Source organism: Stigmatopora nigra, chromosome 6 (genome assembly GCF_051989575.1).
Source record: "Stigmatopora nigra isolate UIUO_SnigA chromosome 6, RoL_Snig_1.1, whole genome shotgun sequence".
In the NCBI taxonomy this organism is placed as follows: Eukaryota; Metazoa; Chordata; class Actinopteri; order Syngnathiformes; family Syngnathidae; genus Stigmatopora; species Stigmatopora nigra.
The window spans coordinates 14,261,465-14,280,980 of record NC_135513.1 but is presented as its reverse complement, the minus strand read 5'-3'; the positions used below and the strand labels follow the sequence as shown (position 1 = coordinate 14,280,980).

General features: G+C 37.2%; 2 protein-coding genes across 2 annotated transcripts in view; both read right to left on the bottom strand.

Annotated features, from left to right (window-relative positions):
• The window catches only part of cntln (centlein, centrosomal protein), a 33,579-nt gene extending 33,051 nt beyond the window's left edge, over positions 1 to 528 (bottom strand). The window contains exon 1 of the mRNA XM_077719144.1: positions 439 to 528. Coding sequence (XP_077575270.1) covers positions 439 to 528 — 90 coding nt within the window. The remainder of the gene's footprint in view (positions 1 to 438) is intronic.
• Positions 529 to 1,324: 796 nt separating this feature from the next.
• LOC144198232 (uncharacterized) overlaps positions 1,325 to 19,516 on the bottom strand; it is a 28,582-nt gene continuing 10,390 nt past the window's right edge. The window contains exons 5-10 of the mRNA XM_077719143.1: positions 11,821 to 11,921; positions 6,846 to 6,943; positions 5,843 to 6,046; positions 5,255 to 5,556; positions 2,724 to 2,883; positions 1,325 to 1,414 (exon numbers count right to left, since the gene is read on the bottom strand). Of these exons, the coding sequence (XP_077575269.1) occupies positions 1,325 to 1,414; positions 2,724 to 2,883; positions 5,255 to 5,556; positions 5,843 to 6,046; positions 6,846 to 6,943; positions 11,821 to 11,921 (955 nt within the window). The remainder of the gene's footprint in view (positions 1,415 to 2,723; positions 2,884 to 5,254; positions 5,557 to 5,842; positions 6,047 to 6,845; positions 6,944 to 11,820; positions 11,922 to 19,516) is intronic.

Below are 19,516 nucleotides of genomic sequence, written 5' to 3'. Positions count from 1 at the left end.
TAAAAATTTAAAAACCCAAATATGAATAGATAATTATTTACTTTTCAATACAAATAATTTTAAAAAATCTTTCACATTATACATAAACTTTTTTTTACTCAAAAACACACCGGTTCTCTTACTAAAAATATTTAAAAAACATAAAAAATACATCTCTCAAGCCTTTTGATTATCAATAAAAACATCAATCTACTTTTCCAAACTTTTCAACCCACCCCCTTCCCTTCCATCATATTTACCGAAGCCCCTCATTCCGCTTCTAATCTCGCAACCCGCCGTATCCTTAATTGGCAAAACGTAGACGATTAATTTGTAAACCTAAGTTACGCTCCTAGATGTTAAGAAATTGACAGCCGACTTGATTTCCCTCTTCAATGAGGATGCGCGTGCGTAATATGGCGTCCACGTCAAGACGTCAAGACGCCGAGTCAAACTCACCTTTCTCCTTGGTTGCCATGTCCCCGGAGGCCCGTCGTCGAGGCTGTCCGAGTACTCCTCGCCGTCGCTGCGGGGAAAGTTGAACTTCATTACTCGGTGAGCGAGAGTTTAGATGACTTGGAGCAAAAATATGTGCATTTTAAGATCCCCTTTTAAATAGAAAATTTAGAGTTTTTCCCTTTAAAAATCAATAATTGGCATTTTTAATCATTTTTTCTGTGTTTTTATACACTTTCTGTTTTAGGATCAAATTTAAATGGAGAGTATAGATGTATATTTAATTTCCTGATTTTTTTAGTCTTTTAAATTAATAATTGTCAGTTTTTAATCATTTTTTCATTGTTTTTAATCCACTTTCGGTTTTAGGATCAAATTTAAATGGAGTATAGATGTAGATTAAATTTCCTTATTTTCCACCTTTTAAATCAATAATTGTCATTTTTTAATCCATTTTTTGTGTTTTTAGTTCAAAAATAATTTTGTAAAATCTAAAAATATGTATAAAAAATCTAATGTTACCTTTTAAATCAATAATTGTCATTTTTTTATCATTTTTTTCAGTTTTTAGTTCAAAAATCAGTTAGTAAAATCTAAAAAAAACATTAAAAAATCTCAAATAAACATTGTTATAGATCTATAAAAAACTGAATATGGATTTAGTTGACTTGCAGCAAAAATATGTGCATTTCAAACTCCTTTTTTTAACAGAAAATCAATGTCCCATCCCACATAAATACTGTTGCGAATTAAGTGCAAAATGTGCGGTCAACACATTGACATGTATGAGGTCGGCCATGGCCTTCATTAGCTTGCCGACGGGTGACAGACGTTCGTGGTCAAACGGACGGACGGCAACGCTCGCAAAAAAAAACGCGCCGCCACGCCGTTATTGACGGTGACCTTTGACGGGAAAGCGGAAACCGGTGACATTTACGCTGGTGGGTTTATTAAGGGGTGGTGCCGCAAGAAGGGGGATCTAACAGGAACATGACAAGGCCGGCTGGAGGCTAGTTAGGGTAAAAACTGGTCAGGGGGGGGGGGGGGGGATTTCATAAGATAGGTGAGAAGGTGGGATGGAAAATAGTATCGCCATTTTTGTTTGTTAGCTCAGGGGTGGGCAAACTTTTGGGTCGGGAGGGGCCATATTGACTTTAAAAATGTGACAGATGGGCGGGGTCAGCATAAGATAGGATACATATAAAAAAGTGCATCCGTTAATAGTACATATGAAAGATAAACGGAAAAAAAGGGGCAAAGTATGTACATACTGATCACATTTTAGTACTATCTTACCACTAGTTATGTTTTATCTTGTAAAAATGTGTTTACGATCTAATAACCTGTTTTGGGTGTTTTTTTTAGAGAGTTGGAACAAATTATTTAGATTTTTAGTTCATTTCAATGGGAAACATTCATTTGAGTTATGAGCAAATACACATACGAGCTCAGTCCAGGAACGCATTAAGCTCATATCTCGAGGTAATGTTCTACTTTGTTAATACATGGCGAATTAGAACAAATAAAAATATTTTTTCAATCTGATATCCTATTTTTGGTGTTTTTTTTTTCAGAGTTTTTGAACAAATTCATTTATTTTTAGTTCTTTTCATTGGGAAACATTCATTTGAGTTACGAGTAAATCGACATAAGAGCTCAGTCCTGGAACGAATCAAGCTCTTATCTTGAGGTATGTATGTTTTACTTTGTTAATACATGGCGAATTAGAACAAATAAAAATATTTTTTCAATCTGATATCCTATTTTTTGTGATTTTCAGAGTTTTTGAACAAATTCATTTATTTTTAGTTCTTTTCATTGGGAAACATTCATTTGAGTTACGAGTAAATCGACATAAGAGCTCAGTCCTGGAACGAATCAAGCTCTTATCTTGAGGTATGTATGTTTTACTTTATTAAAACATGGCAAATTAGAACAAATAAAAATATTTTTTCCAATCTAATAACCTGTTTTGGGTGTTTTTTTTAGAGGGTTGGAACGAATTAATTAGTTTTTAGTTCATTTCTATGGGAAACATTCATTTGAGTTACAATAAAATCGACATACAAGCTCAGTCCCGGAACAAATTAAGCTCTTATCTCAAAGTACCACTATAATTATGAACAATCTTAACAAAACAAGACCCTAACAAAATGTCTACCGTCATTTCTCTAGCATAACAACATCCAATCCCGACCCTTTCTTGCCCTCCGTCCACTACAAAACCGCTGACACATTTAAAAACAGTATGGCCGCCTCCAGCTGTTTCAAACTTAAGAGCAAAAGACCTGCAAAAGCCCGAGGATGAAAACAAAAGCCACGTCGGCATCTTTTGACGTCTTTGTCACGTTCCGCTTCGAAACTTTCGTGGAAATGAGCGCCTCCAAAAGAAGGAAGGGGGAGGGGCTTTCTCTCTTGGGTAAAACTGGCAAATGAGTGGACAGGTGTCTGGAATAAGACAACATCCCATTTGAGACGACGTCTGGACAAATCCTCGCAGGTAAAGCGCCTATTAGACGCCTGCTTATTAGCCACACGGAAGATATTACCAAAGCCGAGGAAAAGCCGCAAACCGGTCCCCGTTAAACTGCCTCGGGTGGGCCGGGGCATGGATTACCATCTGATGAATTAGTTGGCAAGGGGGCGGGGCTAGAAACCAAGTCTATGAAATCCAATTGCTTTGATTAAATGTGTCAAAGTGGCGGCCCGGGGGCCAAATTTGGACCGCCGTATCATTTTTTTGTGGCCGGGAAAGGAAATTATGAGTGCTGAATTCATGTTTTAGGATGAAATTAAAATGAAGAGTATAGATGTATATTAAATTTTCTGATTTTTGCCTTTTTAAATCAATAATTGAAAGTTTTTATTGCATTTTTTGGGTGTTTTTAGTTCAAAAATAATTTTGTAAAATCTAGAAATGTATTAAAAAAAGCTAAAATACACATTGTTTTAGATTTATAAAAAATGAATATTCAGGGCTTTTAATCAAGTTCTTTAAATCAAATATCGTCATTTTTTAATCTATTTTTTCTGTTTTTAGTTCAAAAATCATTTTGTAAAATCCAAAAAAAAAGCTCAAATAAACTTTGTTTTAGATCTATAAAAAATTGAATTTTAAGGGCTTTTAATCCAGTTATTTTAATCCATTTATTACAAAAAAATCTAAATATTATATCTAAAATGGTCCAGCCTACATAAAATCAAGTTGACTTTCTGTTTTAGGATCAAATTAAAAATTTTCCCTGATTTTTCCCCCTTTTAAATCAATAATTGTCATTTTTTAATCCATTTTTCCTGTTTTTAGTTCAAAAATGATTTACCAAAATCAAAAAAATATATTTAAAAAAAGCTAAAATAAACATTGTTTTAAATCTATAAAAACCTGAATATTCCGACCCTTTAATCCAGTTCATTTAATCCATTTATACAAAAAGAAATCAAAATATTATATCAAAAATGGTCCGTGCCACATAAAACCAAGTTGACGTTAATGTGGCCTGCGAACGAACCATCGCTCAATAAACGGCTCAGTGACTTTCCCCTTTTTTTTGCATAAAACATACATGAAAATAATTACGGTTGATGGCTCTTCATTTAGCGGGTGTTAAACAGCTTGTCGACATCTGGTACGCCGCCGAGCGAGGTCATTCAAAATTTATCCCGGCAAATTAAGGCCGCGAAGACGCGCTTGGCAATCGACGCGGCAACAACGAGGTACCTCAACACGCGGCGTTCGTGAATATGCAGAAGGATCGGCGTGTTAAACCCGACTGTCAATTCCAAGCGTGGAAAAATGGTGGTGTTGAAAAAGGTAGCGATACTTGTGTGGCTGTTTTATCCCTGGGCTTTTCTGGCAGCGCTTCAACTATGTGCGTTGAGACTGGTAATTTGCCATGCAAATTTTTGAGTCAATGAGCCCCGAGTTGGGGTGTCCCGGGACATTGGCGCGATCTGACAGCGGGTCCTCCCTCGCCCTTTCTATCATTTCTGCTTGTATTCCTTATTGACTGCTGAATAGCAACTAGATGGGAAGATGGAATTCAATCAGCCATTTGCTTCCGTTCTGCATATTCGCGTCGCCGTGGCGATTGGTGGCCCGGACATTTGGTGGCCGGACATTTGGTGGCCGGACATTTGGTGGCCGGGACATTTGGTGTCGGGGACATTTGGTGCCCGGGACATTTGGTGCCCGGGACATTTGGTGCCCGGGACATTTGGTGCCCGGGACATTTGGTGCCCGGGACATTTGGTGGCCGGGACATTTGGTGGCCGGACATTTGGTGCCCGGACATTTGGTGCCTGGACATTTGGTGGCCGGACATTTGGTGGCCGGGACATTTGGTGCCCGGGACATTTGGTGCCCGGACATTTGGTGCCCGGACATTTGGTGCCCGGACATTTGGTGTCCGGACATTTGGTGGCCGGGACATTTGGTGGCCGAGACATTTGGTCCGCCGGACATTTGGTGCCCCGGACATTTGGTGCCCCGGACATTTGGTGCCCCGGACATTTGGTGCCAGGACATTTGGTCCCCCGGACATTTGGTCCCCCGGAAATTTGGTCCCCCGGACATTTGGTTGCCGGACATTTGGTGCCCAGGACATTTGGTCCCCGGATATTTGGTCCCCGGACATTTGGTGCCCGGACAATTACTCCCCCGGACATTTGGTCCCCAGACATTTAGTCCCCGGACATTTGGTCCCCGGACACTTCGTCGCCATACTATTTGCCTAACCTTAACCACTATTAAAGAAAATTCACACTAAGGAAATGTCCGGTCACGGCGCTGGCGTATGTGTGGGTGTGCTTGTATCATTACCTTGCCGGGCTGACATCCTCCCATTCGTCCCTGGAGGGGCTGTGGCCTCGCCGGCTTGTGGCTGGATCGGCGACGAAGGCAGGACGGCGAGGGCGGCATCGCCGAGCGCCCAGCTTCATCATTTTCGACTTGGTCTTGCCGGCCATCCCGCCCGGTCCCGCCGCTGCCCGCTTCCGGTGGAAATCCCTCGCCGCTCTGACGACGCCCAGCTCCTGTCTGAGTTTCAGGAGTTGGCGACGCAGGTCGGCAGATTCTTTAACGGCAGCGGACAGTCGGGATTGGAGAGCGGCCATTTCACCAGACTGCCAAATTGGAGTAAAACCAGAGTTATAGAACTATTGTACTGCCTCCCATTTGTGCGCCATTTAATATACCCCTGCCATTTAATATACCCCTGCCATTTAATTTACCCCTGCCATTTAATATACCCCTGCCATTTAATATATCCCTGCCGTTTAATATATCCCTGCCGTTTAATATACCCGGGTATATTAAATAGGTAGGGGTATATTGAACAGCAAAATACTTTTTTTTTTTTCATTTCTAACTCATTTTTTCTGTTTCAACGGTTTGCGACGACGGCCTGACCTGGTTCGAAGCCATGACACGCGCCTGGGCTTGCGCCGTTTGGCGTCGGACGCTTTCCCGGTTTTGGAGGTGCTCCAACGAGGCTCGGAGTTCACGGCCATTTTGCGCCAGGTCTTGGTTAGCCTCGAGGAGTTGCTGTTTCTCTTCCCTCAGCATCTTCGTCTCCTCCTCCAGGGACATCATCCTCCGCTCCAGATGCTCAATCTAGGAGAAAAAAAATAAAAAAATCAAGGATTTACAGCCTCAGTGGGATTCCATACTTTTTCATATCAGCCATTTTACGATAAATGGTCAGAGAGTCCTTTCGATGATTTAATTGCGGTGGAAAAAACAATACAAGTCCGAACACTGTAGTCTTGTGTGATGTCACAGGGGATTTTTTTTTAGTAAATCTTAAGATTTTAGCTTAATAAACATTGGGAAATATGTATTTGCTTTTTATAGGGTATTTGGGATTATTTTTGGTGGAATTCAAACATTTAAGTGGCCAAAAAAGGACATTTTTTTGTAGAGTATTACTCAAGATGACAATTTGAACTAATTATTTTACCTGCAGTGGACTACTAGTGGAAAAAAAGCAAAAAAATGTATATATAAAAATATTGATTAAAAAAAAATCATCATTTTTGCATCATTTTTAGCTTTTTTTGTAACCCAAACAGGATTAAAACTGTGTTTTGTTCTTCCTTTTCTTTATACAAAAAAAATGTGGGTTATCCAATCGATCCAATTCAATAAAAAACTCCGAACCAATCATGGGACTTTAAATCATGCTTGTGACAAAGTATTCTTTAAAAAAATTGGTGACTTTCAAGTGGAATTTCCATTTTATTCCAGATTAATTCCACTTCTATCGCCCATTGTTCAAAGAACGATTTAAGACGGAAATATGACAAGAACAAAGAAGATTATTTAAAGGTAATTTACGCAATTACAGCTCATTCTGCCATTTTTTTTTTTGCGAGTGACAAAGAAAACTAAAAGTAATGACCGAGCGTAGTACCTTGATAAATGACTGTTCCAATCTCTGGGAAGAAACGGGTGTCTTTTTTGGTGAAACGCTTCTGACCCGACGCTCTTCTTTCACTTTGTGAAGCAGCGCTGAAAAGCAGAAAAGCAGAACAAAGGTGCTTGTTGTGACACGTGGCGTCAAACCCGGGGCCGCTCGGTCAATAGGATGATTAAAAAAGGGCCGAATTAAATCAATTGCTTTAATTTGCTTCGTTTGGAACATTTGTGAAGCACTTTGTGCCAAGGAAAATAGGAAAAAATGTTCAGATTCTTAGCTAAAAAGTCCACTTCAAAATGGGGTGTTTATTTCATTATCTGTAAAGAAATGTTGGAATAGTGGCAAATACTTGAAAATTAATGTGGGAAAAATTTAGTTAAAACTGTGCCAGGTTGAAGTGTTTTTTAATACATTCTGTTACCCTATAAAGTATAAAATATTGTCCATTCATGTGATTTTCTGTGTCTTTCTGTTAAAAAATTACATGAGTTTTCCACTTACAGCGAATAGAAATGCTCCAGTATAGTAATACCTTGAGATAAGAGCTAAATGCAAGCCAAAACCGAGCTCGTATGTCAATTTACTCGTATCTTAAATCATTTTCAACGTCCGGCGACCAAAACGTCGGGGCGACCAAACGTCCGGGCGACCAAACGTCCGGGCGACCAAAACGTCCGGGCGACCAAAACATCCGGGCGACCAAACGTCCGGGCAACCTAAACATCCGGGCGACCAAACATCCGGGCGACCAAATATCCGGGCGACCAAACGTCCGGGCGACCAAACGTCCAGGCGACCAAAACGTCCGGGCGACCAAAACATCCGGGCAACCAAAACATCCGGGCCACCAAAACGTCCGGGCGACCAAAACGTCTGGGAGACCAAACATCCTAAACGACCAAACGTCCAAGCAACCAAACGTCCAAGCCACCAAACGTCTGGGGGACCAAACGTCCGGGCGACTGACAAACCAACTGCGACTTTTTCAAGTAAAAAAAAAAAAACGTCCAAAACGTCCGGGCGACCAAACGTCCGGGCGACCAAACGTCCGGGCGACCAAACGTCCGGGTCGACCAAACGCCCAGGCGACCAAACGTCCGAGCGACCAAACGTCCGAGCGACCAAACGTCCGGCGACCGACAAACCAACTGCAACCATTTCAAGTAAAAAAAAAAAAAATAATAATAATAATAATAAGAGTGGACATGGACTATTCCGGGTCAGCTATTTAGGACGACCTCAAAAGAGCCCAACAGAGGACAAAGTCACATTTATACGCCGCTTTGTCCCTGGGAAGTTTGTTACACGGAATTAGCCGTCTCTTTCGTCTTCTCCGGCACGTCGCATCCCATCAAAAAAGGAACGCCGACGAGTCCAGGAAGGTGGGCGGCGTACGTCACCGTCCCCGCCGACTCCGAGAGGACGGTGAGCCATCACCTTGACGAGAAGAAGACGGTGGCTCCCTAGTCGGCTGCTGTCGGAGGCACCGGGACCGATTCCCTTTCATGTAGCCGCATTTGGCCAGGGGAAGATAATCCGGGTGCCGACGCCTGGAGCCCGCGGCTCTTTGATCAGGTCGCCGAAGTTCCCGGAGCCTAACGTTGTGGTGGCTCGCAACGTATTTTCCGCCAGCCTTGAGGTGAGTTCCTCATCGCTCCTGACACCCGGGTTACCGTCAAACGGATGGTGACGGGGCCCGCCACTAATTACATGAATAATTGAAACCTTTTTGACGGGAAAATCTGCCAAGCGTTATCATGTCAGAGGTGCTTGTCACTATGAGTTTGGTGGGGGATTTTTTGCCTATTGGAAAATGGGTGCAAAATATAAAATGTACATTTATTCGGGTGTTTTTAAGAAGTTTTTAGAGACTAATGAACAAATATGTAAAAATACAAGAGTTGCATTGATATATTTTGACAGAAATTTGACATTAGAGGTCATTTATGTAAGAGTTTGCCTCTGCATAGTGGAAATCGACGATGTGATTGAAGTTTTTAGACAAGAATAAATGACGGAAGTTGATCGAGTATGCATAAAAAATCCAATACGTACTCACATTGATCCATTGTTAAAGAAATTTGACATTAAAAAGCATTTATGTAAGAGTTAGCCTCTGCATAGTAGAAATCGACGATGTATCGATGTTTTTAGACTCAAATACATTATGGAAGTTCATCGAGTATGCAAAAAAAATCTGAGATTTGCACTAAACCATTGTGATAGAAATTTTACATTAAAAATTATTTATGTAAGAGTTTGCCTCTGCATAGTGGAAATTTACGATGAGGTGAAGTTTTTAGACACGAATAAATGATGTAAGTTATTCAACGAGTATGTAAAAAAATCCAAGATTCACACTAAACCATTGTGATAGAAATTTTACATTAAAAATCATTTATGTAAAAGTTTGCCTCTGCATAGTGGAAATCGACGATGTGATCAAAGTTTTTAGACACTAATAAATGAAAATATGCCAAAATCCAAGAGTCGCACAGATCCATTGTGACTGAAATTTGACATTAAAAAGCATTTATGTAAGAGTTTGCCTCTGCATAGTGGAAATCGACGATGGGAAAGAAGTTTTTAGACAAGAATAAATGATGGAAGTTCAATTAACAAGTTTACAAACAAAATCCAAGACACGCTTCCAAGACAGTTCCATCGTGACAGAAATTTGACATTAAAAAGCATTTATGTAAGAGTTTGCCTCTGCATAGTGGAAATTGACGATGTGATCTAAGTTTTTAGACAAGTAAATGATGAAAGTTCATTAACGAATATGCAAAAAAATTCAAGACTCGCACTGTACTCATCTATTGTTATAGAAATTTGACATTAAAAATCATTTATGTAAGAGTTGGCCTCTGCATAGTGGAAATCGACGATGTGATCAAAGCTTTTAAACACAAAAAATGATAGAAGTAGATGAAGTATGAAAAAAAATCCAATACTCGAATACTGATCCATCGTGACAGAAATTTTAAATTTATGTAAGAGTTTGCCTCTGCATAGTGGAAATCGACGATGTGATTGAAGTTTTTAGACACGAGTAAATGATGGAAGTTCATCAACAAGTATACAAAACTCATTGTGACATAAATTTTACATTAAAAAAAACAATTTCGGTAAGAGTTTGCCTCTGCATAGTAGAAATCGACAATGTGATCCAATATTAATCTGCACAGATCAGAAAAATCATTTTTTCAAAATAAAATGCAACAAAAGTTGGTAAACAGATAAAAAAAATTGCATTTCATCATATTTTGTAAATATTGTCCAAAATGGCCGACTATTTATCAAAGATATTAATTTGCAAGGTCCTTTCTTTTATGTTGAAATCACATTTGACTTTTAATTTGATGAGATCTTTTCGGAGGAATTCGATTCTTCGAGCGAGAGTGGCAAAGGAGTCTCCTTTTTTAATTAGTAGCATCCTTTAATGAAACGTTAGCGCCATCATTGGTGGGAGGAAAATGAAAGTGATCCAGGACAGATTTGTTATTGAACGGCTTAATTAAAGCCACGCCACGCCGCGGCGGTTGCGGCGGTCACCGACTGACAAAAAGGCTGTTGCTGACTGAATTAAAAAAGCCAGGCGGCAACATCGGGAAAGCTCGGCGTTGATGAGATGAAGAGCACTTGATCTACCGATCAATTAGCGGCGGGCTTGATCAAGTCTTAATTGACTTGTCCAATTCATTCCGACGAGAGGCGCCTCCTCGTTAATTCGCCTGGCGTGTCGGCAAAGACGGGAGTCAAAATTGCTGTCACGTTGGAGATAGAAACGTTTTTTTTGCAAGGGAAGATACCAGTGTGATGCCGCGCCAGAAATAATGTGGGGAAATATTACATTCACAATGAAAAAGATGGACTTTGGTAGACATTGGTAATAGATCATTAATCAATAATAGATTGATGATATATAGATATACGTATACATGTATGTATATGTATGTATGTAAATATGTATATGTATCTAAATATGTATATATATGTATACAAATAGGTATTATATATGTATATAAATATGTATATATGTATGTGTGTATATGTGTGTACATGTGTTTATGTGTGTATATGTATCTAAATATGTATATATATGTATATGTATGTAAATATGTATATATATGTATACAAATAGGTATATAAATATATATATATGTATATACAAATAGGTATATATATGTATATACAAATAGGTATATATATGTATATAAAAATGTATATGTATAAATGTGTATATATGTATATATGTGTATACATGCGTGTACAGGTGTGTACATGTGTGTACATGTGTGTACATGTGTGTACATGTGTACATGTGTGTACATGTGTGTACATGTGTGTACATGTGTATTTGTGTGTAAAAATGTGTACATGTGTGTATTTGTGTGTAAAAATGTGTACATGTGTGTATTTGTGTGTAAAAATGTGTGTATATATATATATATATGTATTGTTATGTTATATGTGTATTAATGTGTGTACATGTGTAAATGTGTATATATATATATATATATATATATATATATATATATATATATATATATATATATATATATATATATATATATATATATATATATATATATATATATATATATATATATATATATATATATATATATATATATATATATATATATATATATGTGTGTGTGTGTATTTATGTGTGTATATGTGTAAAAATGTGTATATGTGTATAAATGTGTATGTTTGTATATCTGTGTTTATGTATATTAATGTGTATGTATGTAAGTATGTACGTATACGTACATATATATATATATATATATATATATATATATATATATATATATATATATATATATATATATATATATATATATATATATATATATATATACGTGTATGTATATATGTATATATGTATATACATATATGAAAATGTATATATACACATATATATATACTGGCCAACTCATAACTACTAATAAAAATAAACCTTGGTGTTCTTCAGTGAGACACAAGTGCAGTTCCTTGACCATGGCCCGATCTGTGGCAGCCTGGACTCGTTGCATGTCCAAGTCCTCTTCCAAACCAGTTCTGGAACAATCAAGGCCAAAAAGAAACAGTTAAAAAATTACGATTTCAGAAATCATATAAATCACATCTTTTTCTCCCCCTAATTCTATTTTTCTATTTCTCCTCATGAAAACTGAAAATGACAAAGTGAGATAAAACGCCAAGGTAGGAGGCGGTCTCGTAGTTCCGTTGCGCTCGACGCCACCATCAAGTGTGCCCAATTACCACTCCGCAATTAGCTTGATTCCTGCTAAAGGCTAATTACGTGCCGCCATTCTGGAGACTTTACACTTTCAAGTTATTATTAGGACACCGGGCCAACGCCTTGTGAGGATACACGGCGGCGGCGGGCTCCGGGGAGACCGCCGCACCTGAAACAACCGCCAGCTCGAGTCCCGCCCCTTTTGTTGCCGACTTGGTGTCATCCTACCGTCTGTTAACCTCATTCGGGGCTTGGAATGAAACAAAAATTGCATTTAAAGAGGTCGCTTGCGAAACAATGGCGCCATCACAATGGCAATTAACTAACTACAGACATTTTATATTAAGAATTATTTATGTAAGAGTTTGCCTCTGCATAGTGGAAATTTACGATGTGATCCAAGTTTTTAGACAAGAATAAATGAAGGAATTTCATTAACAAGTATGCAAAAAAAATCCAATAATCCAATAATAACAGAAATTGTACATTAAAACTTATTTATGTAAGAGTTTGCCTCTGCATAGTGGAAATCGACTATGTGATATAAGTTTTTACACAAGAATAAATGATAGAAGTTGCTCGAGTATGCATAAAAAATCCCATACTCGCATTGATCCATTGTTAAAGAAATTTGACATTAAAAAGCATTTATGTAAGAGTTAGCCTCTGCATAGTAGAAATCAACGTTGTGATCAATGTTTTTAGACTCAAATAAATTATGGAAGTTCATCGAGTATGCAAAAAAAATTCTGAGATTTGCACTAAACCATTGTGATAGAAATTTTACATTAAAAATCATTTTAAGTAAAAGTTTGCCTCTGCATAGTAGAAATCAACGATGTGATCAATGTTTTTAGACTCAAATTAATTATGGAAGTTCATCGAGTATGCAAAAAAAATCGGAGATTTGCACTAAACCATTGTGATAGAAATTTTACATTAAAAAGCATTTATGTAAGAGTTAGCCTCTGCATAGTGGAAATTTACGATGCAATGAAAGTTTTTAGCCAAAAATAAATGATGGAAGTTCATCAACAATTATGCAAAAAAAATCCAAGATTTGCACTAAACCATCGTGACAGAAATTTGACATTAAAAAATAATTTTAAGTAAGAGTTTGCCTCTGCATAGTGGAAATCAACGATGTAATTGAAGTTTTTAGACACAAATAAACAAATATCCAAAAATCCAAGACTCGCACGAATCAATTTTTTACACAAATGTAACAATAAAAATCATTTTAAGTAAAAGTTCGCCTCTGCATAGTAGAAATTTACGATGTGATAGATGTTTTTAGCCAAGAATAAATGATGGAAGTTCATCAACAAGTATGCAAAAAAAAATCCAAGATTTGCACTAAACCACCGTGACAGAAATTTGACATCAAAAATCCTTTTAAGTAAAAGTTTGCCTCTGCATAGTGGAAATCAACGATGTAACTGAAGTTTTTAGACATGAATAAACGACTATGCAAAAATCCAAGACTCGCACGAATCAATTTTTTACACAAATGTAACAATAAAAATAATTTTAAGTAAAACTCTGCATAGTAGAAATTTACGATGTGATAGATGTTTTTAGCCAAAAATAAATGATGGAAGTTCATCAAGAAGTATGCAAAAAAAATCTGATAATCGCATTGATTCATAATTACAGAAATTGTACATTAAAAATAATTTTTATAAGAGTTTGCCTCTGCATAGTAGAAATCGACGATGTGATCAACGTTTTTAGACACTAATAAACGAGTATGCAAAAATCCAACACTCGCACTGATCCATAGTGATTTAAATTTTCCAATAAAAATCATATAAGTAAGAGTTCGCCTCTGCATAGTGGAAATGAACCAAAAAATGCCTTTAAAAGTGGTCGCTTCCGAAACAATGGCGCCATCACAACAGCAATTAACTAACGATGCACCTTCATTTTTTTCCGTGAGATGTTTTTCCGTCCGAATGTCGGGAAAAAACGACCTGGGGAACCGAAAAAAAAGTTGTAGCAAGGGAAATAATGAGCTTTTTCAGCCCTGGCAGTCCAGTAAACGTGGGCTCTAATGGCTGACCGCAGCTTAAATAAGTACACAAATGACTCTCCCTGAGGGCCCGCTGGGGGTGAGGAAGCAGATGGATATGTGTCGCTCCTTTATGGATTTTCCTCCATAAATGAACTCCAGTCGATGAGGCACCAGTGCCGGCCTCCTGTGTCCCGACTCTTAATGGGACAAATGAGCTGAAATATGCAGTAAGTGGAAGGTGCTTGTTCCAGATCAGATTTCTGACCAAGCCCAAAAATATATATAAATATATATGTATAATAATAAATAAATGGCTTAGAAAATAGTCAGTCTTTTTCGCTGAGCCTTGAAATGAGAAACAAAGTCTTCAATGGGAGTCCTAAAACCAAGACTAACCAGATAGTCCAAATAAGGGGTCTACAAAACTGGTTTAATGCGGTTTATTGGTCAAACCGATCCAGTGACAAGACAGTTAAATCAATCAGGATTCTGGGAAAAGTGTAACTGGCTGGAAATGACTGTTTCCACTGGTAAGACGCAAGATTAGGATTAGTTCTAGTTCAAGACCAGTTCTGGTCCAAATGTTTTGCATAGAGTAAACAAAAATAAGCACCTATAATGTAAATTGACAGAACACAAAGGTCAATTGAAAACAAAGTACCAAAGCAAAATGGCCAAAGTACAACTGCAAATCGGCACACCAGGTTTGTAATTAGAATGGACATAAACCCCGCCCAAATTGCCCAAAAAAAACACCTGAATCGCTAAGTGGGCTATGTTCAATTTTTAGACCGTGTTTAATTCAAGTTCATTCCTAATTCATCAAAATGTTGTGATATATATTCTTTCTTAAATTATTAACATGGCTTTGTTGACATTTCATGTTTAGATATAATATTTAGATTTTAAATAAATGGATTAAAATAATTGGATTAAAAACCCTGAATATTCTGTTTTTTATAGATCTAAAACAATGTTTATTTTATCTTTTTTTAAATATATTTTTAGATTTTACTAATTGATTTTTGAACAAAAAAAAGAAAAAAGGGAATAAAAAAATGACAATTATTGATTTAAAAGCGAAAAATAGCTTTTATATATATTTTTAGATTTTACAAAAGGATTTTTGAACTAAAAACACAGAAAAAATTGATTAAAAAATGACAACTATTGATTTAAAAGAGGGAAAATTAGGAAATTTAATATACATCTATACTCTTGATTTTAATTTAATCCTAAAACAGAAAGTTGGCACTCATCATTTACTTTCCCGGGCCACAAAAAATGATGCAGCGGGCCAAATTTGGCCCCCGGGCCACCACTTTGACACATGCACTTTACTATAATAAGCAAATAACAGGCTTCTAGTTGCCGGGTAAAACAGTCCTCATAGCTAACCCATGTTTCCAGCTTCACTTTTAACCCAATTTTTTGCTTATTTTTGTAATTCTCCACCATCTTTTCGTAGCGCTAGGACATTAGCCCAAAGCTATAGACTGAATGTCATTTGATCCAACATCTTGTACCCAAGCAAGGGTACGAAAAGCCTTGCCTGACTTGTTCGGAACACGAGAATTCGCAAGGAATCAAGGGAAGAAAGTGGAAGGACCTCTGGCATTTCCATTGTTGGGAAAAAAAAATCATCTTGTTCTTCTTTGAGGTCTGTCGGGGGATACCCCCGTAGTCAAACTCCAGCTGGAGGGCTCCTTGTTCTTAGAGGGTCTCCAGTGGCTGGAATCGAGGCTTCCGAGTATGCGGCTGTATTTTAGATGAGGGCAATGGAAAAAGACCCTTTTCGAGCCATGCCTGGAAATATCAGCATTTTATAGCTGATTTTGTCTTAGTTTTAGATATGGATTGACGGAAATGGAGATATTTGGACCAATTTTTTTGCGATTTGGACAAAAAATGAAGGATTGAAGTAGCTAATTTTGATTAACGCATTAAAAAATTTGTTTTTATATTGTTTCAAGTGTTAGTCGCAGTTGCAGACATGGATTGACGGAAATGGAGATATTTTGACCAAATTTTTTTGCGATTGGGACAAAAAATGAAGGATTGAAGTAGCTAATTTTGAATAAAGTATTAAAAAAAATGTTGTTATAATGTTTCAAGTCTTAGTCGCAGTTGCAGACATGGATTGACGGAAATGGAGAAATTTTGACCAATTTTTTTTGCAACTGGGACAAAAAAATAGCTAATTTTGATTAACGAAGTTTCCTATGAAGTTAAAAAAGTACAGTATTTTCTTGCATACTCATATTTATTGCTAAAAAATTGAAGGTACGCCTTATATGTGCATAAATATATATTAAAAAGGCTATTTTTGGCACTTGGTTATTTTTCCAGGCAATTTTCAATTAAGGGGGGGCTTATACGAGAGAAATTGTAAAATTCAAGGATTTTAAGGCAATTTTAAGGGTACAACTTGTACACGGAGGCGGCAAATATGCAAAAAAATACGATAATACATTGAAATTACCCATTGAACACACTTTTCTGACAAAACCTGACAGAAAAACTCGCTGTATTTTCATCACATTTCCGTTGTCATTCATTTTTTTTCTGCCTGGCAACACAGAACCATGTCATCCCATAATTACAAAGCACCAAACAAATTTCCCCTTTCAAAAGAATTAATATCCCAAATAATTAATGAAGACCCAACTAACCAACCCTTAGTACACTGATTTAAAAACATGAATAAAACATTCTGTTTGCGTGAGCAAAATATGCCCCTCCTCCTCCTCCCAAATCTGCCCGAGGTCCAGAGGGGGCGGGGCATAAAAAAAAAAGACACTCATTACTTGTATTACCTTTTAGCAAATCAAGATGAAACGAGCAGAAAGACACCAAACGCGCTAGTAAACTTTATTAAACGTAATTAGAGTCAACGTCGCTCATTTGGGGGTTCGCCATCCGTAATGGTCACCACGCCGCAAATGTCTCAAAGGCTCGAAACCCCGCCCCCTTCTCGCCAGTAAATGCTGGTTAATTTATACTTTGATGTTATCTTGACTGTGTGTGTTTACACTACTTACCAGGCCTAAATAAGCCCTGCCTCTTTTTTAACCAACAAACCTTTTTACAACAATTAACGAGTGTGGACAGCGAGTGGAAAAAAAGCGCATAATTAGGTAGATAAAAGGCTCCCACTGCGGTTATTTTTTTTACTGCAGATACTTGTTTACCAGTCCAACACCAGGACATCTTAATCCACAAAAAAAATGGTTGGTAAATTGACGGAAACGGACATTTTGATAAGGCCCTTAATAGGATTTATAGCCCAATTCCATCAGGGTGATGCGAAAATAGCGTGTACCGTATTTTCAAGACTATAAGGCGCACCGCGTTATAAGGCGCACCCTCAATGAATGATATTTTTTTCCATATATAAGGCGCACTGCATTATAAGGCGCACTGTCTATTTTGGAGAAAATGTAAGACTTTTAAGTGCGCCTTATAGTCGTGAAATTACGGTAGGTAAAATGTGTACAACAATATATCGTATTTACTCGCATATAAGCCGCCACACATTTAAGCCGAACCCTTAAAATGGCCTTAAAATCGTTGAATTCTACAATTTCTCTCATATAAGCCCCCCCCCTGATTCACAATTTTTACCTTCAAATTTTTTAGGGAGTACAAATGTGTTACTTTGAAGGGAAAATCTTTTAAAAAATCATTGCTTGTGGTATTTTGGAGGAAATTAGTTGCTGAATTGGACATTTCTAAATTGCCTGCATGGAGACTAATTCAAAAAGGATGTCATGTGAGCAGTACAACCAGAAAGTGTGTTTGTAGTGGTCTAGTTTGTCATTTTTAGGTAAGACGGCATGCGTTTTTTCAAGTTTTTTGCAAGATATGGTTTATTTTTTCCTTGAATTTCATTCATAGACGTCAAAATAATAGTATTTTAGCATTTTATTTGTCTATATTTTGAAATAAATGACCATATCAGCCACAAAGTCTTGCATTTTGTTTTTGTCGCCATGCAGTTTCATACAAATCAGCTTTTTATGCGCATATAAGCCTTACCCTCAATCTTTCATTCATAGACGTCAAAATAAATGTATTTTAGCATTTTAACTGTCTCTATTTTTGAAAAAAATGACCATATCGAGCATAAAATTATGTGCTTTGTCTTTGTCGCTTTGTAGTTTCATCCAAATCGTCTTTTTATGCGCATATAAGCCTTACCCTCGATTCATTTAGCCTTTTTAGCAACAAATACGCCAAAAAACCTGCTAATATCAAGTGAAAGTCCTTGTCATATCACAAAAGTACGCTTTTAAACATGTTTTTATCTCCAGTCAATGAAATAAAAAGTTCACCTTTTCACTCAACCTTGAACAAGAATACCAAAATTACAAGTAAAGCTTCTTTTAGCACAGTTAGCCCATCTGTACTAGCGCAAGCTCAAGAGTCATTTTGGGCCTCTGGATGGTGTTTTATCATCGTCATTTACCAAAAAAAAACATTTGGAGCATCTGTGCGCCCTCTCAAAAGAAGAAGAAAGACTAGCAAAAAAAGTACAAGACGAATGAATGAAGCCATGAACGCCGCTGGTGTTTAAAGCTTTAAAAAAGAGGCCTAAACTCTCAACTAGCGGGATTTAATTAGCCATTAGCCGATGATTGCTGGACAGTTGCACAGCATAACCTTCACGGGCGTAATCATCATCACGCGGTCAACGGAAGAGCAAGCTGTGACGACTTGCCCCGAGAGTTGTAATTCGGCAAAATTGGGATGTTTTTTTTACTGAATTAAAGCATTAAGCAAACATTTTGGGTGGAGAACATTTTGATATGGAAATGATGGTGGTATGAGGGAATTGGGTAATGTTTGTAGACTGAGCTTTACTTGAGGTGGTGGGAGGGCTCATTTTAATACAAAAAATATGTCATTAACTGGTAAGGTTTAGGTTTCTTTTATCAAAAATTTTATCAGAAATAAAATTTCGGAACAATTCGAGCTAACAATTTCAATAGGACATTATTCATCAGCTAAGGAAAATGGCTAGTAGTACTATACTGTGGAGTTGTAGTATAGGATACTCACATGAGCGAGAAAACCCACCAAATACTCGGACCAAAAACCTAAGAGAACCTGATTGGACGTTAAAAAAAATTAAAAAATAGTATTGGAATGTCCATAGCTAATAATTTTAACGGAACATTCTTCACTAGAAACACAGAAAATGACTAATACAACTATACAATGCTGATACTTGGACATGACCAAAGAATTCTACCAAATAATTGGACCAAAAACAAGAAATGAAAACCTGAAAACCTGATTGGAAGGTTTTTTTAACATTTTTTTTACATCCCTAGCTAACAATTCTAACAGAATCCCTACAATTCACCACTTATGAAAAATGACTAATAAAACTATACA